This window comes from Hyla sarda, chromosome 5 (genome assembly GCF_029499605.1).
Source record: "Hyla sarda isolate aHylSar1 chromosome 5, aHylSar1.hap1, whole genome shotgun sequence".
In the NCBI taxonomy this organism is placed as follows: Eukaryota; Metazoa; Chordata; class Amphibia; order Anura; family Hylidae; genus Hyla; species Hyla sarda.
Window position 1 is genome coordinate 135,182,922 of NC_079193.1, and position 25,971 is coordinate 135,208,892.

Genomic DNA, 25,971 nt, shown 5'->3' on the forward strand with positions numbered 1-25,971 from the left:
GAATGGAGGAGGTAAGTGTATATGTCTGAGAGTAGACCCCGTGCCTGAGGTCCATTATGGCACAACCGCTCAAACCCAGTAGGCTGGGACACCACTATCGAACCAATTGTACAGGACAAAAAGTGCCTAAGTTGCAGGTAGTGGAAATGTTCAGATGGGGGGCGATCTCAGCGAGACACCAACTGTTCAAAAGGTAGCAGGGAGAGAGATATGGGATCCACTACATAAGCCCAGTAAAAAAGACCCCTAGACCCCCATTCACGCACCATAAGGGACGACTGACCAGGAGGAAAGTCCAAATGGTTAAGAAAAGACAGCAAGGGGGAGGACAGAAAAAACAGCATAAACTTCCTCGTACAATATCCCCATACATATCTAGAGAAAGACATAGGACCCAGCAGCGGAGAAGTAGAAACAGAAGATGCCAGAGGGGACCGGAGGAAGGTATTTTGGTAAATAGGTGCTAGCCACAGCTTCTCAAATTCCATCCAGCGGCTATATGCATGGTAGGAGGACCAGGACACAAGGTGACGCAGATGGGCAGCCCAGTAATATTTAGTCACATCAGGAACCGCTAATACAGTAGCTTGGGAAAAATAGTCATTTTAACCGCAGCAATCCGACCAAAAAAGGAGATATATTGCGACCGCCATTTCTGAAGTAAAGCCCTAAGTTCCTGAAAAAGAGGTAGTTAGTAGAGTAGAGACGTATAGTGGGACGTGATATGGACCCCTAGGTACTCTATCATGTATAGGAATGCCAGTGATGTCCGGGTCCCTCCTGATCATGGCCGCAAGAGGTTCAATGCACAAAGCAAAAACCAAGGGGGACAACGGACATGCCTGTCTAGTGCCATTAAACAGGGAAAAGTTTGAGGGATGCAGTAGGGGAAGAGTAGAGACCCCACAAGGAAGTAAAAAATTCCCAGTGATACCAAACTTTTGGAGGGTGGCGAAAAGAAATGGCCACCCCAGCCTATCAAAGGCCTTTTCCGCATCCAGAATAAGAATCAGCGCCTACTCAGCCCTCTGATTGATTAAGCCAACCAGGCCCACCACCCTCCTGGTATTGTCACCACCCTCACGACAGGGGATAAACCCAACCTGATCCTTATGAATAAGGGAGGGAAGGAAGGAGTTCAGTCTCCTGAAGTGCTAGAACCTTGGAAAAAAGCTTTAAGTCAGAATTAAGTAGGGCAATGGGCCTGTAACTGGAGCAATAATGGGGATCCTTGCCGGGTTTGGGTATCAGGGTAATCAAGGAGTGATTAGCATACAGTAACTGATGCTCCACCCCATGAAGAGCCAGGTCACCTAATTGTGCACAGGCAGAGACCAAGCACCTCAGGACTGACACAGAAGGAGAGGAGAGTAAAAGATTTGTGTGCAAAGTTCCCGGGAACAAGTCAGTGTATCCCGTTTAAGTTGAGCCCCTAAGGCAATGCAGTGCCCCCTCATCACAGATTTGTGGGCTTCCCAAAGAATAGCCTGCAAGGAAACTGTGCCCTCATTAGCGGCAAAGTAGTCAGTGAGACACTGCTGAATCGAAGGCAACGATTTAAGGAGAGAATCATTAGGATGCTAATGGCAGCTCCTAAGTGAGGAAGGAGATGAGAAAAAGAAAGGAGGACAGGGGAGTAGTCAGACCAGGAAATAGGTTCAAGGGTAGCCGTAGAGAGCATGCGCACCATGGGGTTACCAAAAAAATTGTCTATGCGCCTAAGTTATGGGGCTGTGAGAAAAAGCTAAAAGAGTGTTCCGTCAGATGGTTTACCCGCCAGAGGTCATACAGCGAGGAAGCCCGTATAGTCCGTTGAAAAAAGGTAGCCAGGCGCAATTGGGCAGGAGATGGAGGAGTACTGGAAAGAGATTAAAGTCCCACCCTAGCAACCAAGCAGAGGAAGGGTAATTATGGAGCTTAGAGAGGATTCTACGTAGGAATGGGATTTGCGAGGTGTTAGGGGCATAAATATTACAGAGCAGGAGCGGGACCCCACCCAGGACCCCCTCAACCACTACATAACGTCCCTGCGTGTCGAGAGAGAAAGAGGAGACTTGTAGAGGGTAAGAACGGGAGATCAGGATAGCAGTCCCAGCTGACTTCCTATCAGAAACAGCAGAGTAGGCATGGGGAAATAGATGATGAAGAAATTGAAATGATCTAGAACGGTCTCCTGTATAAAAGCACCATCAGCCCGCAGCTCAACCAATTCCCGCTGCAACAATCGTCTCTTAGAGGGGGAGTTGAGGCCTTTAACGTTCAGAGAGACACACCTGACCATGGTGGATGAGGAGAGGAGAAGCACAGCCAATGAGGAGACCTTGGAAGTACCTCAGCAAACCCTCGAAGAGACAACAGGGCCGAAAAAGAAGAAAAAGTTACCTGAAAAAAAGAGAAGATCGGGAGGGGGAGCAAACAACAGACAACAACTGGGCAGACAAACGGGGGACAAACAGGACAGCACACGACAAACCATAAAGAATACAGAGCAAAAAAAAAATCTTTGATCAGAAAGCCAATGCAGAGGCCAAGACCACAATGGTGGACCAGTAACCAAGGCATGGGGGTCCATTGCTATAGCCTCAGGAGGGGAAGTGGAACACCACCACCAAGGGACGACTACCAAAGAGGGCAAACACCCCACTCCGAGGCCACAGCAAAGGAAAGAATGAAACTACGAAACTACAGGTGACCAATAATGCAATTGTAAAACAGCAAGAAGAAACTATGCAATAACAATTGAGTTAGTCAGGCACAAGAAGTGCAGTAGCAGCCAGGGCAGTACCCAAGTGCAAGAGAGACCCCTAGCCAGGGGTAACAGTGGAAGGTCAAAAGGCTAACCACTGACGATCAGGGGGGAACCCATGGGGGGGGTCCCCGGAGCCATGAGGAGACCTCTTCTGAGTCCCAGACCGGAGTGACCTGACAGGCTGCCACACAGGAGGTAGGGGAGGAGGGGGGACGTGAGGTCCCAGTCCATCATCTGGGGCACCAGCAAGTCCAGGGCAGAACAGAAGGCAGGGAGGTCAGAGAAGGAACGCAATACGGTAGAACACCCGTCCTTGCGAGCTTGTAGAGCAAATTGAAAGTTCCATCCATAGGGTATCTGGTGGGAGTGAAGGACAGCCAGGAGAGGTTGGAGCATCCAACGCTTCCATCGCTTCAGCCACGATAGGTCTTGGTATAGCTGAAGAGGAGCTCCATCAAAGTCGAAATTCCTCAATAAGCGAGCTTTAGCCATGATGGCTTCCTTCAGTTGAAAGTCGTGCACACAGCAAATGACATCCCTAGGAGTACCCGTATTAGACTTAGGGCGGAGAGCCCTATGAGCTCTGTCCAGTTTGATACTATGGGAAGGGAGCTCACCCAGAATGGTGTTGAAGATGGCTTCCAAAGTAGCAAACTGGTCTTCCTCACAAGTCGCCTCCGTTAGCCCATGGACCCGTATGTTGTTGCGCCTTCCCCTATTGTCCAAGTCCTTAACATGGGCATGGAGGGCACATAGAAAATCAGTTTGGGATGAAATAGTGGAGTGGAGCTGGGCGATGTATGCCCTGGTAGTATCATGATCATCCTCTAGGTCCTCCACTCGGCCAGAAACATGCTGTAGATCCCGGCGGATGGATGCCATTTCTGCCCTGCACACATCCTTCACTTCAGCAATGAGGGAACAAAAGTCCTACGTCGGAATTTGGGAGAGGAGCAGGCTGAGGTCTGGCAGAGTGGAGGAAAGAGCAGGCAAACCTGAGCAAGGCAAATCAGACTCCGCCAGAACATTTCAAGATGAGGGAGCCGGTCCAGGTGGGGAGCCCGGAGGAAGGAGGGGGTGACCCCTGGAAGTGCAGGTGGGGGACACCAGAGGCCATTTTGCTTGACCTGGGGATCCTCTGCGGTTGGGGAGAGGCCTGGCGGGAAAGGGCCTGCAGCAGGGGGAACCAGAGGCACAGCAATCGGTGTTGCAGGAGGCACAGGTCCCAAGCCCTCCAGAGGTTGCAAGAGAAGGTAGCCCAAGTCCCCTAGCAGAGCAGCAGGGTGAGGGCAGGATGAACTACAGCGGGTGGCCAAGGACAAGAAGAAGGGGACTGCTCACCCCTTGCTATGGTCGCCCAGGAGTGCTGGGCCAGGAAGCAGGCAGGGAGGGCCAAGCTCAGAGCCTACAGACAAGGAAAGCAGATGAGGAGTATCAGGGGAACAGTTCCGGGCGGGTTGGGGGCAAAGTGCACTCACCCCGGGGTCCGGACACTCCAAGACCGTAGCAGACCGTGCAGGAGGTGCAGCATGGTAGAGAGGAGGCTCCGATGGCGGCACTGCAGTGCTGCCCAGCGGAGCCCGGGCAGGACTACAGAGCCCGCGCTGAGCAGCAGGGATGACCGGCAGAAGCGGAGAGGAAGGCGCCCGAGGGTCCGTTGCAGGTAAGTGTAAGGCCGGGGGAGCTTCGGTCTGTACCTCAGGAGTCTGCGCTGAGCGGGAGCGGAGGGCCCTGAGCTGGTCCCGTAATGGCGGGCGGCCGTGCAGGGGCTGAGGCCGGAGGTGTCTGGAAGTAGTGAAGGAGACCGCCGGGCGAGGTAGCAGGCAACCTGGCAGCAGCAGAGGATGTCCGGGCTTTTTCGGGAGGTCCTCCCTATGGAGTAGAGCTGGGTCACCTGGAGTTAAAGGCTAGTTTAGGGCCACCATCTTGGTGAAATCTCCATGTCCCAATCAGCTAGAATGTGAGCAGAGGGTGCCTTACCTGCCTCCGTCATGTCCGATTGGCGATTGATTGCTCCAAGCCTGGAATCCAGGCTTGAGCAATCGACCGCTGATAACACTGATCATCTCTATGTTAATGCATTGGGGTGATCTGTGTATAAGATCAGTATGTGCAGTGCTATAGCCTCTAGAGGGGGCTATAACACTGCAAAAAAAAATAAAAGTGTGAAAAAAGTTAATAGATCATTTAACCCCTTCCCTAATAAAAGAAAGAATCACCAGCCTTTTCCCATAAAAAAAAAAAATGCAAATAAAAATCAACTTATGCGGTATCACCGCGTGTGGAAATGTCTGAACTATAAAAATATATCGTTAATGAAACCACACGGTCAATGGCGTACACGCTAAAAAAAAGTCCAAAATAGCGTATTTTTGTTCACTTTTTATATCATGAAAAAATTTATAAAATGAGACCATAAAGTCGGATCAATACAATAATTGTACCGCTAAAAACATCGGATCCCGGCGCAAAAATGAGCCCTCATACTGCCCCGTAAGGCGTGTAGTTATGATTATGTAGTAAATTTTCTAATGAAAGCAATTGAAAAACCTATTGGTTTTGCATGCTCTACAACATATCAAAAGTTTTGCATCTGACAGTGCCCATTTAACGGGAAAATACTGGGGATGACTGACATGGAAAAGGACTTTGGTCATTAACCTCTTAAGGACCCATGACGTATGCATACGTCATCACACCCTGGGTCTTAAGGACCCATGACGTATGCATACGTCATGGTCTTTTCCTGGTCTCCGCCGCTCACCCGGCGGAGATCGATAGCGGATCCCTGCTGAAATCCTTCAGCAGGGATGCAGGGCAAACGCCGAGGGGGGGCCATGTAGGCCCCCCATGTCGGCGATCTCCGCAAATCGCAAGGGAAATCTCCCTTGCGATCTGCGGCGATACCGGGCTGATCGGGTCTCTGGGACCCGACCGCTCGGTAATTTCACATGATCCCGGCTGTCACAGACAGCCAGGACCATGCTAAAGCATAGGAGCGAGGTGGCAAGCCTGCCACCTCCTCCGATCCCCTGCGATCCGTCGGTTAACTAACCGACCAATCGCAAGGGGGGGGCAGTTACTTCTTCCCGCCCTGCCTGGCCCCTGGAAGTCCGGAGAGGACGGGAGGAAGACAGGAGGACGCGGCGGGGGACGGGGGAGTGCTGGGGCCCGGCCCCGGTACTTACCTCGTCCCTGAAGACCCGGATCCCGGCGATGAAGACGGCGGCGGCGACAGGTAAGTAGATCTTCAGCCGCGGTCGGGCCCTTTACAGCAATGCACGTCGCCGTAAAGCGACATGCATTGCTGTATTGGGACCCTGTATACTACAACTCCCAGCATGCCCAGACAGCCCTTGGCATCTGGACATGCTGGGAGTTGTAGTTTTGCAACATCTGGAGGTCCACAGTTTGGAGACCACTGTGCCCTTCCAGATGTTGCAAAACTACACATCCTCAGCATGCCCTTACTGTCCAGGCATGCTGGGAGTTGTAGTTCTGTAACATCTGGCCCTTCAGATGTTGCAGAACTACAACTCCCAGCATGCCTGGACAGTTTTGGCATACTGGGAGTTGTAGTTTTGCAATATCTGGAAGGGCACAGATTGGGAACCACTGTATTAGTGGTCTGCAAACTGTAGTCCTCCAGATGTTGCAAACTACAACTCCAAGCATGCCTGAGAATGTTTGGGAGTTGTGGTTTTGCAACAACAGGAGGCACACTGGTTGGGAAACATTGTCTGTTTCCTAACTCAGTGTTTCCCAACCCGTGTGCCTCCAGCTGTTGCAAAACTATAACTACCAGCATGCACTGATAGACTGTGCATGCTGGGAGTTGTAGTTTTGCAACAGCTGGAGGTCCCCCTCCCTGTGAATGTACAGGGTACATTCACATGGGCAGGGGCTTACAGTGAGTATCAGGCTGCAAGTTTGCGATGCAGCAAATTTTGCGCTGCAGCTCAAACTCGCAGCGGGAAAATCACTGTAACCCCCCCCCCTGCCCTTGTGACTGTACCCAAAAACTCTACACTACACTAACACAAAATAAAATAAAAGTAAAAAACACTACATATAAACAATACCCCTACACAGCCCCCCTCCCCTCCCCAATAAAAATGAAAAACGTCTGGTACGCCACTGTTTTCAAAATGGAGCCTCCAGCTGTTGCAAAACAACAACTCCCAGTATTGCCGGATAGCCATCGACTGTCCAAGCATGCTGGGAGTTTTGCAACAGCTGGAGGCACCCTGTTTGGGAATCACTGGCGTAGAATACCCCTATGTCCACCCCTATGCAAATCCCTAATTCAGGCCTCAAATGCGCATGGCGCTCTCAATTTGGAGCCCTGTCGTATTTCAAGGCAACAGTTTAGGGTCACATATGGGGTATCGCCGTACTCGGGAGAAATTGCCTAACAAATTTTGGGGGGCTTTTTCTCCTTTCACCCCTTATGAAAAGGTGAAGTTGGGGTCTACACCAGCATGTTAGTGTAAAAAAATAAATTTTTTACACTAACATGCTGGTGTTGCCCTATACTTTTCATTTTGACAAGAGGTAAAAGGGCAAAAAGCCCCCAAAATTTGTAATGCAATTTCTCCCGACTACGGAGATACCCCATATGTGGGCGCAAAGTGCTCTGGGGGCGCACAACAAGGCCCAGAAGGGAGAGTGCGCCATGTACATTTGAGGTGATTTGCACAGGGGTGGCTGATTGTTACAGCGGTTTTGACAAACGCAAAAAAAAAAAAAAAAAAAACACAAGTGACCACATTTCGGAAACTACTCCCCTCACGGAATGTAATAAGGGGTGCAGTGAGAATTTACACCCCACTGGTGTCTGACAGATCTTTGGAACAGTGGGCTGCGCAAATAAAAAATTTGTACAGCCCACTGTTCCAAAGATCTGACAGACACCAGTGGGGGGTAAATGCTCACTGTACCCCTTGTTACGTTCCTCAAGGGGTCTAGTTTCCAAAATGGTATGCCATGTGGGGGTTATTTTGCTGTTCTGGCACCATAAGGGCTTCCTAAATGCGACATGCCCCCCGAGCAAAATTTGATCTGAAAAAGCCAAATATGACTCCTTCTCTTCTGAGCATTGTAGTTCGCCCGTAGTGCGCTTCAGGTCAACTTATGGGGTACCTCCATACTCAGAAGAGATGGGGTTACAAATTTTGGGGGGTATTTTCTGCTATTAACCCTTGCAAAAATGTGAAATTTGGGGGGGGAAACAAATTTTAGTTACATTTTTTTTTTTTTTACGTATGCAAAAGTCGTGAAACCCCTGTGGGGTATTAAGGCTCACTTTATTCCTTATTACGTTCCTCAAGGGGTCTAGTTTCCAAAATGGTATGGCATGTGGGTATTTTTTGCTGTCCTGGCACCATAGGGGCTTCCTAAATGCAACATGCCCCCCAAAAACCATTTCAGAAAAACGTACGCTCCAAAATCCCCTTGTCGCTCCTTCCGTTCTGAGCCCTCTACTGCGCCCGCCGAACACTTTACATAGACATATGAGGTATGTGCTTACTTGAGAGAAATTGGGCTACAAATATAATTAGCCATTTTCTCCTTTTACCCCTTGTAAAAATTCAAAAATTGGGTCTACAAGAACATGCGAGTGTAAAAAATGAAGATTGTGAATTTTCTCCTTCACTTTGCTGCTATTCCTGTGAAACACCTAAAGGGTTAAAAGGCTGACTGAATGTCATTTTGAATACTTTGGGGGGTGCAGTTTTTATAATGGGGTCATTTATGGGGTATTTCTAAGATGAAGACCCTTCAAACTCTCTTCAAACCTGAACTGGTCCCTGACTTTATGATGCAAATATAAAGTAGACATATTGTATATGTGAATAAAAAAAAAAAATATTTTAAATATCCATTTTCCTTACAAGCAGAGAGCTTCAAAGTTAGAAAAATGCAAAATTTTCAAATTTTTCATCAAATTTTGGGATTTTTCACCAAGAAAGGATGCAAGTTAGCAAAAATTTTTACCACTAAGTTAAAGTAGAATATGTCACGAAAAAACAATCTCGGAATCAGAATGATAACTAAAAGCATTCCAGAGTTATTAATGTTTAAAGTGACAGTGGTCAGATGTGCAAAAAATGGCCGGGTCCTAAGGTGTAAAATGGCTGGGTCCTTAACCCCTTAAGGACAATGGACGTACTCCTACGCCCCCGTTTCCGAGTCCTTAAGGACCGAGGACGTAGGAGTACGTCCTGTCCTTTCCCGGCCCCCTGCCGCTAGCCGGAGGGGAGCCGGTGCCCGATGCCTGCTGAAATCGTTCAGCAGGCATCGCGGCATATCGCCCAGGGGGGTCATTATGCCCCCCCATGTCGGCGATGGCCGCAGATCGCTGGACAATTCAGTCCAGCGATCTGCGGCGATTCCGGGTCAATCGGGTCTCCAGTGATCCGGTGACCCGGAATTACTGGCTGATCGGGGCCGTCTCTGACAGCCAGAGCCTGCAGGGGTGAGGTGGCACTGGTGCCACCTCACGATCGCCCTGATTCGTCGGGCGGATTACCGGCCGACCAATCAGGGCGCCTGCTGCGGGTGTCACTCCCGCACCCGCTCCGCCCCTCTTCCGGAGGACGTGAGCGGGTGCGGGACGTGCACCCCTGGTGCTGGGGACCCCGATCCCCGGCGTTAATGTTGGGATCGGGGCCCCAGGAGAGACGACGGCGGCGGCGGGACTGACCTGTGCGGCGATCAAGCAGCAGCAGGAGGTGAGTGACAGCCTCCTGCTGTTGCTTAGCAACAGCTCCCAGCATGCAAAAAGGGCATGCTGGGAGCTGTAGTTATGCAACAGGAGGAGGCAGACCACCACAACTCCCAGCATGCACTTATGGGCATGCTGCGACTTATGGTTTTGCAACAGCTGGAGGCACATTCTTTCTATGGAAAAGTGTATCTTCAGCTGTTGTGTAACTACAACTCCCAGCTTGCACAAACAGCTTAAGTGCATGCTGGGAGTTGTAGTGGTGCATCTGCTGGTTGCATAACTACAACTCCCAGCATGCCCGTTGGCTGTCGGTGACTGCTGAGAGTTTTAGTTTTGCAACAGCTGAAGGCACACTGAGTTAAGTAGCAAACCAGTGTGTCTCCAGCTGTTGCATGACTACAATCCCCAGCATCCCCAGCCAAAGTAGTATGCCTCCCGCTGTTGCATAACTACAACACCCAGCATGCCCTTCCGCTGTCCGTACATGCTGGGGGTTGTAGCTTTTGCAACAGCTGAAGGCACACTGGTTGCAAAACACTGAGTTTGTTGCCAAACTCTGTGTTTCACAACCTGTGTGTCTCCAGCTGTTGCAAAACTACAACTCCCAGCATGCACTGATAGACCTACATGCTGGGAGTTGTAGTTTTGCAACAGCTGGATGTTCCCCCCCCCCCCCCAATGTGAATGTACAGGGTACACTCACATGGGCGGAGGATTACAGTAAGTATCCGGCTGCAAGTTTGAGCTGAGGCAAATTTTCTGCCGCTGCTCAAACTGCCAGCGAGAAACTACTGTGAACCCCCCGCCCGTGCGACTGTACCCTAAAAACACTACACTAACACAAAATAAAAAGTAAAAAAACACTACAAATATACACATACCCCTACAATAAAAATGAAAAACGTCTGGTACGCCACCGTTTCCAAAACGGAGCCTCCAGCTGTTGCAAAACTACAACTCCCAGCATGCACTTATAGACCCTACATGCTGGGAGTTGTAGTTTTGCAACAGCTGGATGTTTCCCCCCCCCCCCCCCAATGTGAACGTACAGGGTACACTCACATGGGCGGAGGATTACAGTAAGTATCCGGCTGCAAGTTTGAGCTGAGGCAAATTTTCTGCCGCTGCTCAAACTGCCAGCGAGAAACTACTGTGAACCCCCCGCCCGTGCGACTGTACCCTAAAAACACTACACTACACTAACACAAAATAAAATGAAAAGTAAAAAACACTACATATACACACAGCCCCCCTCCCCTTCCCAATAAAAATGAAAAACGTCTGGTACGCCATTGTTTCCAAAACGGAGCCTCCAGCTGTTGCAAAACAACTACTCCCAGTATTACCAGACAGCCACTGACTGTCCAGGCATGCTGGGACTTTAACAACAGCTGGAGGCACCCTATTTGGGAATCACTGGCGTAGAATACCCCTATGTCCACCCCTATGCAAGTCCCTAATTCAGGCCTCAAATGCGCATGGCGCTCTCACTTTGGAGCCCTGTCGTATTTCAAGGCAACAGTTTAGGGTCACATATGGGGTATCGCCGCACTCGGGAGAAATTGTGTTACAAATTATGGGGGGTATTATCTGCTATTACCCTTTTAAAAAATCTAAAATTTTTGGGAAACCAACATTTTAGGTAAAACATTTTTTTTTTTTTTTTTTTTTAACATATGCAAAAGTTGTGAATCACCTGTGGGGTATTAAGGTTCACATTACCCCTTGTTACATTCCCCGAGGGGTCTAGTTTCCAAAATGGTATGCCATGTGTTTTTTTTTTTTGCTGTCCTGGCACCATAGGGGCTTCCTAAATGCAGCATGCCCCCAGAGCAAAATTTGCTTTCAAAAAGCCAAATGTTACTCCTCCTCTTCTGAGACCTGTAGTGCGCCAGCAGAGCACTTCTCACCCCCATATGGGGTGTTTTCTGAATCGGGAGAAATTGGGCTTCAAATTTTGGGGGGTATTTTCTGCTATTACCCTTTTAAAAAATGTAAAAATTTTGGGAAACCAAGCATTTTAGGTAAAAAAAATATTTTTTTTTAACATATGCAAAAGTCGTGAAACACCTGTAGGGTATTAAGGTTCACTTTACCCCTTTTTACGTTCCCCGAGGGGTCTGGTTTCCAAAATGGTATGCCATGTGTTTTTTTTTTGCGGTTCTGGCACCATAGGGGCTTCCTAAATGCGGCATACCCCCAGAGCAAAATTTGCTTTCAAAAAGCCAAATGTGACTCCTTCTCTTCTGAGACCTGTAGTGCGCCAGCAGAGCACTTTTCACCCGCATATGGGGGGTTTTCTGAATCGGGAGAAATTGGGCTTCAAATTTTGGGGGGTATTTTCTGCTATTATCCTTTTTTTAAAAATGTAACATTTTTGGGAAACCAAGCATTTTAGGTAAAACATTTATTTTTATTTTTTTACATATGCAAAAGTCGTGAATCACCTGTGGGGTATTAAGGTTTACTTTACCCCTTGTTACGTTCCCTGAGGGGTCTAGTTTCCAAAATGGTATGCCATGTGGTTTTTTTTTTGCTGTCCTGGCACCATAGGGGCTTCCTAAAGGTGACATGCCCCCCAAAAACCACTTGACGCTCCTTCCCTTCTGAGCCCTCTACTGCGCCCGCCGAACAATTAACAGACATATGAGGTATGTGCTTACTCGAGAGAAATTGGGTTTCAAATAGAAGTAAAAATTTTCTCCTTTTTACCCCTTGCAAAAATTCAAAAATTGGGTCTACAAGAACATGCGGGTGTAAAAAAGGAAGATTGTGAATTTTCTCCTTCACTTTTCTGCTATTCCTGTGAAACACCTAAAGGGTTAATACACTTATTGAATGTCATTTTGAATACTTGGGGGGTGTAGTTTTTATAATGGGGTCATTTATGGGGTATTTCTAATATGAAGACCCTTCAAATCCACTTCAAACCTGAACTGGTCCATGAAAAATAGCGAGTTTGAAAATTTTGTGAAAAATTTCCAAATTGCTGCTGAACTTTGAAGCCCTCTGGTGTCTTTCAAAAGTAAAAACTCATAAATTTTATGATGCAAACATAAAGTAGACATATTGTATATGTGAACCCAAAAATGTTTTATTTTGAATATCCATTTTCCTTACAAGCAGAGAGCTTCAAAGTTAGAAAAATGCTAAATTTTCATTTTTTTCATCAAATTTTGGGATTTTTCACCAAGAAAGGATGCAAGTTACCATTAAATTTTACCACTAAGTTAAAGTAGAATATGTCACGAAAAAACAATCTCAGAATCAGAATGATAACTAAAAGCATTCCAGAGTTATTAATGTTTAAAGTGACAGTGGTCAGAATTGCAAAAAACGCTCTGGTCCTTAAGGTGTAAAATGGCCTGGTCCTTAAGGGGTTAAAGTAAAATTTACTTTTATCTAAAACTCCTGTGTCAGGCAGCTACTGCCATGGTAAATATAATAATGGGGTGCATTAGAGGGGCATAGATGCCAAAGACAAGGAAAAAATTCTACCACTGAAAGCAGTTATGTAAAGCATGTTAACGGCTGTACATGAATAGTGAGAAAACTATTTTTATAAGTTTCTCTCTTGTTGAACAACGTTCCATCCCATCCAAAAAATGGAAATCATCCTTACTCTGGATAAATGGCATGGATGTAACAGAATCTGTTGCCCACAACTGTAGAATACTTTTCTGGTTGCCACTCTCTAATAGCCGACATATTAACCCTTTTTATTGCCGCTGTCAGGTTTATAGGGCGCTGGGGGCAATCCACTGCTGAGGTAGCCGGAGAGCTTACCTCTCCTCCTGTGCCATCCATGGCTCTGTGATTGATCAATCGAGAGAGCACAGAGTACACAGATCAATGCAGTTCTATGGTACTACATTGATCTTTATAAGGAATCCAATTATTCCTCCTTAAAAATCAATAAAATGTAAAAATTGTAAAAACAAATTCATAAAAGGTTTAACCCACATACATAATAACCCCTTCCATATTAAAAGTTTATATCACCCCCCTTTTCCCAAATTCAATATAAAACATAGGTAAACATTAATAAAAACAAACATTTGATATCCCCGCGTACATAATTGTCCGAACTATTACATTATTCATCCTGTATGGGCAAAACATTTTTGGGCATTTTTTTTAGCACATTATACCCCAGAAAAAAGTAAGTAAAAAGCGATCGAAAAGTCTAATCAGTACAACAATGACACTGAAATAAGCTACAGATCATAAAAAATAAAGTTATAGTGGTCAGAAAAAAAAAAAATTCTAAAAAGTTTTTTTTTTTTTTTTTAAATATACTGAAACATGATATATACTGTTTACTGCAAACTATACATAATGGGTATTGTTTTAATCGCACCAATCTAAAGTATCAAGATGACAAGTTAGTTTGACCGCACGGTATATGGCATACAAAAATGAAAATAAAATTAGCAAAATAGCTTTTTTTTCATTTTCACCTCAATTTTTTTTTTCTGTTTTGGAGCATATGTTATAGAAAAATGAATGAAGAGTTTACAAAGTACAATTGGTCCCGCATAATTTAAAAAGTACCTGTCACCAAAACTTTTCTAAACTAACTCAGGCTATGTTTCCTAATTACTAACAACCCTCCAACCCTTAAACAAAAATTTCAGAGCTTTAAAAAGCTCTATATATTACAGTTATTCTTGCTCACAGCAGGAGAAAGTGGGTTTTTCCCAGCAGGCATAACATCATTGTGCAGCTTTCAGTGAGGCTCTGTGCAGCTTTCAGTGAGGCTCTGTGCAGCTGTCAATCAAGTTCAATGCAGAGAAGCACTTCTTGAGTTTGGTCTCTTGCCAGGCCAAGAGGAGACCAAACTCACTGTATTAATTGTGGCTGGTAATAGAACTGAGCCGTTTTTTCTATTACATTTTAAACATTTATGTTGATAATTTTAAAAGCAAGGGAATGGGAAAGTGTCTGCCAATTACACAACGTACACTATATTAAAATTTTTATTTGGTCACAGGTATTCTTTAAGCCCTTATATGGGTGTGTAGATGAAAAATAAAAAGTGTTACGGCTATTAAAGGGGGAGGAAAAGAAAATGAAAGTGCAACAAGGAAAATTGGCCTGGTCATTATGGGGTTAAAAGGGAAACTATTGGGTTTAATGCGAGTGAACAGCCTGTCACTGGGTCATAGTGTGAGTGAACAGGAGTTTAATTTGGGGGCCACAAGCAAAATAAACATGGAGCCCCCCCCCCCCCCCACCCACGCAAAGCCTACAGGAACCAGAGCATAGCCATACAGTTTAACCTGTTAAGGACCCAGGGCATACCTGTACGTCCTGAGTCCGCTCCGGTTCTATAACGCGGGGCCGCGGGTCGGGCCTGGCCTCTAACAACAGCTGGGACCCGTGGCTAATAGCACGCGGCATTGATCACGGTGAAACTAAATCACTGCCGGTTAGCTCAGGGAGCTGTTCGGGATCGCCGCGGAGAAATCACGGCATCCCGAACAGCTTACAAGACAGCCGGAGGATCCCTACTTGCCTCAATGCTGTCCGATCGCCGAATGACTGCTCAGTGCCTGAGATCCAGGCATGAGCAGTCAAGCGGCAGAATCATCGATCAGTGGTTTCTTATGAGAAACCACTGATCAATGTAAAAGATCAGTGTGTGCAGTGTAATAGCCCCCTATGGGAGCTATAACACTGCAAAAAAAAAAAAAAAAGTGAAAAAAGATCATTTAACCCCTTCCCTAATAAAAGTTTGAATCACCCCCTTTTTCCCATTTAAAAAAAAAACCAGTGTAAATAAAAATAAAACTAAACATATGTGGTATCGCCACGTGTGGAAATGTCCGAATTATAAAAATATATCGTTAATTAAACCGCATGGTCAATTGCGTATGCGCAAAAAAATTCCAAAGTCCAAAATTGTGCATTTTTGGTCAATAAGTCCTATCAATGCAAAAATGGTACCGCTATAAACTTCAGATCACGGCGCTAAAAATGAGCCCTCATATCGCCCCATACGCGTAAAAATAAAAAAAGTTATAAGGGTCAGAAGATGACAATTTTAAACGTATACATTTTCCTGCATGTAGATTTTTTCCAGAAGTACGACAAAATCAAACCTATATAAGTAGGGTATCATTTTAATCGTATACATACCTACATAATAAAGATAAGGTGTCATTTCTACCGAAAAATTTACTGTGTAGAAACAAAGCCCCCAAAATTTACCAAATGGCTTATTTTTTAACATTTTGTCTCAATGATTTTTTCCCATTTCGCCGTAGATTTTTGGGAAAAATGACTAACGTCATTACAAAGTAGAATTGGTGGCGCAAAAAATAAGCCATCATATGGATTTTAGGTGCAAAATTGAAAGAGTTATGATTTTTTAAAGGTAAGGAAAACCCCTGGGTCCTTAAGGGATTAAGTTCACCCACACTATATATAAATAAAAAAAAAAAGGAGGTTTACAGTGCAAATACTGTCCTCCTTACTCTCCCCCCCCCCCCCCCCCCCCACCCCCTGTGTCCTTCTTACTCCCCCCCTCCCTGGGTCCTTCTTACTCACCTTCTCCCTCCCTATGTCCTTTTTTACCCACCCCCCCTCCCTCCCTATGTTTTTTTTTTTTTTTTAAAGAACCCCTCCCCCCCTCGACTGTTTTTTCCCCCTCCATACCCTACCTATGTTCTCAGTTACCTCCTCCAGCTCCTTCCCTGGACCCTGTAGCGTGGCCGAGCTCCTGGCTCTCACTCAGTGCTGCCGGGTACCACATGGTACAGGAGATTCAGTTTCCTGTTCCCGGCCGGACTGAAAGGAAGTGAGCACTCAGCGTACACTTCCTGTCAGTCCGGCCGGGAACAGGAAACTGAATCTCCTGTTCCTGTACCGTGCCAGACTGACAGCCAGGAGGAAGAGGAGCTTGGCCACACTACAGGGAAAGGGAGGAGCTCGGGACTTTATCAGGAGTGTTGCAGATACCTGAGGCTCTCTATAGAGCGCTCAGGCGGCTGCAGCCTTATAGGAAGCACAACAAGCACCGGCTCTGCTTGGGGCCCGTTGCTAGAATCGTTCTTGTCAGTGCGCATTGGAGGCGTGAAAGTGAATAATGAATATGCATAAGATGGATAGGCATATCATAGCATACAGGACAGATGCAGGGAAGCTCAACGCGCCAGCTCCCTGCCTCCATTGTGCACTGAACAGATTTACCAATGGGGTTAATATCACTTTAAAAGTTTAAGGATTAAAAGCACTAGAAATAGGATATGTAATATATGTAATATTTGCAACCATTCTGTTCTAGATTCATATAAAATTACTTGACATGCCACCTAGAAATTGGAGGTTGCCTCTAAAAGGATAGAGGACAGATACATGAGGATCCAAAGGTGTCTAGACGCCCTCCAGCCTTGTATAGTAGTTCATATAAACACACAGATGGCAGAAACTATGAATTGCGAAAATATTACAAAAGTGACTGGATGCATCAGATAGCAAAAGCAATCATTAACTGTCAGATTCGTAAAGTGAGACTGGTGACGGATCCAATTATTTTCATACCTTAAGTTTTCCACAATATTACATATCCGCAGGTTAGGAAAATGAAGTCCTACAAAAAATTTTGTTTGTTGCAGTTTAAAAATTTTGATTCTATTTTTCCAAGCAGAGCTTCAGATAAAGGTCCGAAAAGCCTTTGAGTGTTTTCTCATCTTCCTTTCACAAAAGAAGTGGTAGTTTGCAAGAAAAATAAAATTTTTAGGAAGTAAACCATTTTAATAAGGTTACATTGGCCTGTAAAAGTTCCATCGACGGCCCATAAGTGAAATCCTGCTAAACCGTGTAAAGAACGAGCAGAATAATATAGGGGGATTGAACATCTAAATATTAGAGTTATTGCACCACTCAAACGGAAAAAGGTAGAATCCCAAGACCATTGTGTAGATTTAAAAAAGTAGGGCATAGGATTTAAAATTCATTATCCTTAAGCCAGAAATTCTTCAATAATAGACATAATAGAAGAAACAGCATTTTAAGGGAGCAGTGAATGCGAATGTTTTGAGCAATGTGCTGCCATGATCAATTCCCAAAAAGTACAGCCAAAAGTCTGTTAATGTTATTTAAAAAAAAAAAAAAAAAAAGCTTCTGCTCTGTTCCTTCTCCCCTTTTGTGTCTTGTCTATGTGTAGTTCTTTTTGGTTTACACCGGTAGTGTATTGGGCCTCCTCGCCAGCCTGACCCACTTAGACTTCGGTTGTAATCCGATAGTTTGAGCGGTTGGGGCCCGGATTTATTATTCTGCATTCACCTAAAATCAAGCTTCATTATGTTTGCGGTATAATTTCTGACATCCCCTGACCTAGCCCAGGCTCATTTCAGGCATAAATAGTAAATCCATTTGAGTTGGAGTTTGAGTTGATTGAGAACATCAGGGAGAAAAGATTGTAATCACGGAGGATAGATTGCAAAGATTGGCCATAGCTATCATAACTATTTTAAAGCCTACATTGAGTAGAGATATAGGTCTATAAGAGGATGGTTGCAAAGGCTATTACATATAAAAAAAATTTCTTCTTCTACAATTTAACACTTACCCTCCAAGCATGACCTTCTTCCACTGCAGCACTTTGCGCTTCCAAAGGATTCTCAATGACTCTTCCTGTCTGCCCAGAGAAATCCATTGCAACTAAGCAATTTTCTGACACACTTCTCTGAAACAAAGTAAATTTAAAAAATGAAAATATTAAAATTCAGCTGAGATATTACATTGTCAAAAAAATATTGCAGTGCACAAAGAAAAATGAATATAAACTGAAAAAAATAATAAAATAAAATAAGTCATAGCTATTACCTACTTCATATGTTTCTGGAAACACTCCTGTATACTACATATATCCATTCATCAACAAAATAAATAAAAATAAATAATATTATACGGGAAAGAACCACCGAAGTACTCACAAATGCAGCAATGAAAGGTGGCGGTTACACCATTATGAAGTTTTTCAAGCAGTTACCGTATATACTCGAGTATAAGCCGAGTTTTTCAGCACGATTTTTCGTGCTGAAAACACCCCCCTCGGCTTATACTCGAGTGAACTCCCCCACCCGCAGTGGTCTTCAACCTGCGGACCTCCAGAGGTTTCAAAACTACAACTCCCAGCAAGCCCGGGCAGCCATCGGCTGTCCGGGCTTGCTGGGAGTTGTAGTTTTGAAACCTCCGGAGGTCCGCAGGTTGAAGACCACTGCGGCCTTCAACATCATCCAGCCCCCTCTCACCCCCTTTAGTTCTGAGTACTCACCTCCGCTCGGCGCTGGTCCGGTCCTGCAGGACTGTCCGGAGAGGAGGTGGTCCGGTGAGGAGGTGGTCCGGGCTGCTATCTTCACCGGGGGCGCCTCTTCTAAGCGCTTCGGGCCCGGCCTCAGAATAGTCACGTTGCCGTGACAACGACGCAGAGGTGCGTTCATTGCCAACGTACTTCTGCGTCATTGTCAAGGCAACGCCTCTATTCCGGGCCGGAAGCGCGGAGAAGAGGCGCCCCCGGTGAAGATAGCAGCCCGGACCACCTCCTCACCGGACAGCCCTGCAGGACCGGACCAGCGCCGAGCGGAGGTGAGTACTCAGAACTAAAGGGGGGTGAGAGGGGGCTGGATGATGTTGAAGGCCGCAGTGGTCTTCAACCTGCGGACCTCCGGAGGTTTCAAAACTACAACTCCCAGCAAGCCCGGACAGCCGATGGCTGCCCGGGCTTGCTGGGAGTTGTAGTTTTGAAACCTCTGGAGGTCCGCAGGTTGAAGACCACTGAGGGCGAATGATGAGAAGAGGATGATGAAGGGGGGGGGGGTGTGGGGATGATGAAGGGGGGTGGGGATGATGAAGGGGGGGGTGTGGGATGATTACAAGGGGATGATGAAGGGGGGATGTGTGGGATGATAAGGGGATGATGAAGGGGGATGTGCGGGATGATAAAGGGGGGATGTGTGGGATGATGACAAGGGGATGATGAAGGGGGGATGTGTGGGATGATAATGGGATGATGAAGGGGGGATGTGTGGGATGATGACAAGGGGATGATGATGAGGATGTTAATGACGGGTCTGGATGATGACAGGGGGGGGATGAGGTATTTCCCACCCTAGGCTTATACTCGAGTCAATAACTTTTCCTGGGATTTTGGGTTGAAATTAGGGGTCTCGGCTTATACTCGGGTCGGCTTATACTCGAGTATATACGGTACTTGAAAAAGGTCATAATGGTGTGACTAAAACGTCACCTGACTGCACTTGAATAAGGCTATATTTCATTACTGCATTTGTGAGTTCTTTGGTGGTTCTTCCTCCTTCTATACATGCAAGAGGCCCTGGAATGAATATACACACATATATATATATATATATATATATATATATATATATATATATATATAAATAAATGTCCAGGCTTAGGAAAAGAGAACTTTGGTGGATACATCAATTGAACTGTTTGAAGCCCAATGGATTGAACGTTGAATTTAATGCCATTTAGATATAACCCTGAGAGACATTGAGACCTGCCATTCACTTTTTTCTTCAGACATATGTTGGTGATACCCATATTGTATATTGATATCTTGTTTTTATACCTTTCAGATATGGAAGATAGGAAGGATTCGATGGAATGTGAAGAAATACGCCACCCGTTCTGTTCCCATTTACATCTTACTATGTTTTTTGTGCCGTTCTGTACCTATATATTTTTTCATGGTAGTAACTTAGTCCGACCGGTCTAATGGATGTTATTGCACTTGGGTTCTGGCATATATAACTGATGGAACGCAGCTGTTGTGGGAGAGACATCACTGATAGTGCTATACACGTTTTGCACAATTTCATTTTTCATTTTTTTGTTTAGCATTTATTACAGTGTAATTACACATTCAGCATTTTTTGTTTATTTAAAAAAAAAAATTTTTTTTTTCATTTTTCTATTTTTTTATATTTTTTTGTTGTATTTTAATAAAAAAGTTTTTTTTCATTTTTTTCTTTTTTCTTTCTTTTTTTATTATTATTATTTACTTTAGGGTTTTGTAGGGATGTGCTTTATCCCTTAGATAGCCCTCCATATGTGGTACGGTAATTGCTTTATGCTAGGCATGGGATTGGTGCCGCTTGATGGCAGGCGCACTCCTGAATTGGATGCAGGGGGTAGAGCAGGGGGGCTATATGGCCTCACTGCCTCAGGTCCCCCGGTTACTGCCAGACCTATGCCCTCTTTACACAGGGGGAGGAGTGGTGGTTCTGCATACCAGGGAGGCTCCCAGTCCTGAAATGCTAATAAGTTAATATATACCTATACCCCTTGTGGGACTAATGCCAATGGAGCTGGCTTTCATAATTCAGAGAGCTTCTTCTTTCATTATTTATTTTACCTTTCATTATATTCCTTTTATAATGCAATATTGTTAATTTTGTTTTTGTCATTATTATTTCTATTTTGTTTATTATTTTCATTATTTTTGTATATTTTTTATTATATCATTTTTCTATTTTTTATTTTTACATATCGATAGGTATACGATATTTAGTTACATAGACACAGACACACTGTATTTATTCATTTATTGCACATTGGATGTTTTGATATAGTATAGGGGTTAATTCACTAATTCATTCAGTTTTCTTTACCTACGGCCGCTGCGTTTTCACATCAGTGGGCTGGACCCGGAGTGCTGGGCATCCATGTGGGGAGTGTTCCCGACGGGTGGTCTCCATGGAGACGGCGGTGGTGTATGCGCCGCCGTTGCCATGGAGGCTTTCTGTTGGTGGTCACGTGTTAGCGCCTGTGGTCATGTGATCGCACGGCGCCCCACGTGACTGGCCAGGCATCCCGGAAACAGGATGTGAGTAGACCAAGAGGTTTTTTGGCGCAGGCGCATACGGTTTGTATACAAGCCAAACGTGGCGAACGGCGTTTTCTGTATATATATATTTAATCAATGTTTATATGCATCAGTGGTGTATTATTAACTATTATTATGATGGAGTTTTGTATATTCAAGCCATATTGTTTTTAAACTTTCACTGTGACACTGTATATATTATGTATGTACCTATGGTACTCTTAAGCACTTTATTTCTTATATTGCACTGTAATTTTATGTACTTTTTATCACTGTATTGATTAATTATGTAATTACTGTTTATTGCTGGGCTGGGTATATAACCCCAGCCTGTGTGTGGTATCACTATGCTTGAAAAAAGCTCCATTGAGGGGCTGAAACGTCGCACTGTTTGACATGTGGAATAAATAGTTATTTTTTGGATATTTGGAGTGCCCCACCCTTTTTGAAGTTGTGTATATATATATATACATACACACACACACAAACACATACATACATTATATATATATATATATATATATATATATATATATATATATATATATACACACATATACATACATACATACACACACACACACACACACACACACACACACACACACAGTCATGGCCGTAAATGTTGGCACCCCTGAAATTTTTCAAGAAAATTAAGTATTTCTCACAGAAAAGGATTGCAGTAACACATGTTTTGCTATACACATGTTTATCCCCTTTGTGTGTATTGGAACTAAACCAAAAAAGAGAGGGAAAAAAAGCAAATTGGACATAATGTAACCCCAAACTTCTAAAATGGTCTGGAAAAAATTATTAGCACCCTTTCAAAATTGTGGAAACATTTTATTGTTTCAAGCATATGATGCTCTTTTAAACTCGCCTGGGGCAAGTAACAGGTGTGGACAATATTAAAATCACACCTGAAAGATAAAAAGGAGAGAAGTTCACTTAGTCTTTGCATTTTGTGTCTGTGTGTGCCATACTAAGCATGGACAACAGAAAGAGGAGAAGAGAACAGTCTGAGGACTTGAGAACCAAAATTGTAGAAAAATATCAACAATCAAGATTACAAGTCCATCTCCAGAAATCTAGATTTGCCTTTGTCCTCAGTGCGCAACATTAGCAAGTAGTTTGTGTCAGGCCCAAGGCCTGATTATTAACCCCTTAAGGACGCAGGACGTAAATGTACGTCCTGGTGCGGTGGTACTTAACGCACCAGGACGTACATTTACGTCCTAAGCATAACCGCTGGCATCGGAGCGATGCCCGTGTCATGCGCGGCTGATCCCGGCTGCTGATCGCAGCCAGGGACGCGCCGGCAATGGCCGACGCCCGCGATCTCGCGGGCGTCCGCCATTAACCCCTCAGGTGCCGGGATCAATACAGATCCCGGCATCTGCGGCAGTTCGCTATTTAAATGAACGATCGGATCGCCCGCAGCGCTGCTGCGGGGATCCGATCATTCATAACGCCGCACGGAGGTCCCCTCTCCTTCCTCCGTGCGGCTCCCGCCATCTCCTGCTCTGGTCTGTGATCGAGCAGACCAGAGCAGGAGATGACCGATAATACTGATCTGTTCTATGTCCTATACATAGAACAGATCAGTATTAGCAATCATGGTATTGCTATGAATAGTCCCCTATGGGGACTATTCAAGTGTAAAAAAAAAATGTAAAAAAATGTAAAAGTAAAAAAAAAGTGAAAAATCCCCTCCCCCCCAAAAAAAGTAAAACGTCCGTTTTTTCCTATTTTACCCCCAAAAAGCGTAAAAAACATTTTTTATAGACATATTTGGTATCACCGCGTGCGTAAAGTTCCGAACTATTAAAATAAAATGTTAATGATCCCGTACGGTTAACGGCGTGAACGAAAAAAAATTTAAAAAGTCGAAAATTCCTACTTTTTTAATACATTTTATTAAAAAAAAATTATAAAAATGTATTAAAAGTTTTTTATCTGCAAATGTGGTATAAAAAAAAGTACAGATCATGGCGCAAAAAATTAGCCCCCATACCGCCGCTTATACGGAAAAATAAAAAAGTTATAGGTCATCAAAATAAAGGGATTATAAACGTACTAATTTGGTTAAAAAGTTTGTGATTTTTTTTAAGCGCAACAATAATATAAAAGTATATAATAATGGGTATCATTTTAATCGTATTGACCCTCAGAATAAAGAACACGTCATTTTTACCATAAATTGTACGGCGTGAAAACGAAACCTTCCAAAATTAGCAAAATTGCGTTTTTCGTTTTAATTTCCCCACAAAAATAGTGTTTTTTGGTTGCGCCATACATTTTATGATATAATGAGTGATGTCATTACAAAGGACAACTGGTCGCGCAAAAAACAAGCCCTCATACTAGTCTGTGGATGAAAATATAAAAGAGTTAGACAATTTAATTTTTACGTTTTCATTTTTTCCTCCTCGCCTTCTAAAAATCATGAGTCCTTAAGGCCAAAATGGGCTGAGTCCTTAAGGGGTTAAAATCCTATATGTGTATTATAAATTGCATCTGTGTATAAACTAAGACATGGGTGAGGGGTCATTCAGACTGTGTTTTGTGTATTGCATTTTATTGGGGGGTCTGGCTGTTTGTTTACATCTCCTTTGAAGTCAAAGGCTTTTTTGAAGTAATGCACTCTGGTCCCATCATATAATCAAACAGATAAGAGGCAAGGAAGAGGGAAAACCACCTGGTGGGGATCAGAGGGGAGGGGGGAATGAAGTCTCCCTCCCAAGAAAGCAGATATGATATTTAAAACAATGCTAGACACAAAAGTGGGGTGTTAAAAGCTGGGCCACAAGCTGACAAGACCATCCTAAGAACAGCTCTCTCATGGACTGACACCATCATGCTGTAAGAAGTTCATTTTTTGTTTTCTGAACTTGCCTTGCTAAATTCTTTCATATTTTTGTAACTGTATGTCATTTGCTTCTGTATTTTTATATAGTCAGCACTGTGATACCTTTTATCAGATTAAATGTTTAATTAATCAGCTCTGGTCTTTGATCTCTAAATATATGAGCTCACCTTTCTGAAGGCAGCTCTGGTGGAAACACTATCTCAGGGTTAATTTGGTGACTTGCTGGGACTAGTAGTGGATACCCAGAGGTCTGGCGGCTTTAACCCTTGCACCATCCCACTCTCTCTAGCGTCTTGGCTGGACTGATAGGGTGTGATCGTGACAACTGGTGGCAGCGTCGGGATATATTTAGATATTTTTAGTGCTTGCTGGATTTTACCTGTAAGGAAATCTTAGCACTAAAAAGAAATTGCATACATATTCTTGTGCATAAATTCCAAAGACAGAGCTCAGTGCTGGTTTAAAAGACATACAAATAGAGTGCAAGACAGTTCTGTCCTCCCCATCTCCTGTTTTACCTCCTCTGTCTCATGTCGGAAATATGGAGGCATATCGCAAGCAGTCCAAGCCTGCACTGGAGCTAATGTGCAAAGAAAAGGACATCCCTACTGCAGGAAAGAACAAGGAACAACTTATTGCTTATCTTGTGGAGTATGATGCCAGTGCAGAAGAGCTGAGTGACATGAGGCAAAGTCCTACAGCTGGAACTGCCATCCAAGGACTGATATCTCCTGGGGAATATAACATTACTCCCCATCAGTACAGTACTCCACATAAGGCCTTGGACTCTTATATGCAGACTGCCTTACAACACCTTGGGAATGTGGATGCCAATATAAAAACTTCAACTGCTCCTCCAGTACCAAACTGCTGAGAGAGAGGCTCAGGCACGAGCTGCAGAGAGAGAGAGGCTCAGGCACAAGCCGCAGAAAGAGAGGCTCAGGCACGAGCCGCAGAAAGAGAGAGGCTCAGGCACGAGCCGCAGAAAGAGAGAGGCTCAGGCACAAGCCGCAGAAAGAGAGGCTCAGGCACAAGCCGCAGAAAGAGAGGCTCAGGCACAAGCCGCAGAAAGAGAGGCTCAGGCACAAGCCGCAGAAAGAGAGGCCCAGCGGAGGCATGAACTGGAGGTTCTGAGGCTGAGAGGGGATGCTTTATCTGCACGCAGTGATGTGCAGGATCAAGGAGACCACAAACCTCGCTTGGAACATTTCCCCATGTTGGAGAAAGATGGTGATCTGGATGTCTTCCTGAGGGGATTTGAAAAGGTTTGCCGGCAGTTCCATCTACCTAAGGAACAGTGGGGAAGATATCTAACCCCACGGTTGCAAGGGAAAGCTCTGGATGTGTTTGCTTCGCTTCCCTCTGAAAGTGACCAGGACTATGAAGCAATAACATCTGCTCTGCTAAAAAGTTTTAATCTGACTCCAGAGGCTTATCGGAAAAGATTTAGGACTTTGCAACAAAGCGCCACAGAAAGCTGCACTGAACATGCAGGTCAGCTAAGGACTGCATTCAGGCAATGGACTGGGGGCCTATAAGTCACTACCTATGAGGCCCTGGAGGACTTGATGGTCCTGGATCAGTTTCTCCAAACACGGAGCTTTGAAGCCAGAGAGTGGATTTTGGACTGCAAGCCCAAGACAGCCATGGAAGCAGCAGCACTAGGAGATGACTTTGCCAACAACCGGGCGCCAGCACCAAAGCGTGGATCTGCACAAGCTGGAGCAAGTACCTGGAGGGGAGCCACACAACCACAAAGCACC

At 44.8% G+C, this 25,971-nt stretch overlaps 1 protein-coding gene across 14 annotated transcripts in view; it reads right to left on the reverse strand.

Annotated features, from left to right (window-relative positions):
- Positions 1–25,971, reverse strand: part of GRB10 (growth factor receptor bound protein 10) — a 395,303-nt gene that overhangs the window by 48,006 nt on the left and 321,326 nt on the right. For all 14 annotated transcript variants that reach the window (XR_008844002.1, XM_056520328.1, XM_056520326.1 and 11 more), the window contains one exon: positions 18,055–18,171. Coding sequence is in view for 13 of the 14 variants with exons in the window: in XM_056520328.1 (XP_056376303.1) it covers positions 18,055–18,171 (117 nt within the window). In the remaining variant the exon portion in view is untranslated. The remainder of the gene's footprint in view (positions 1–18,054; positions 18,172–25,971) is intronic.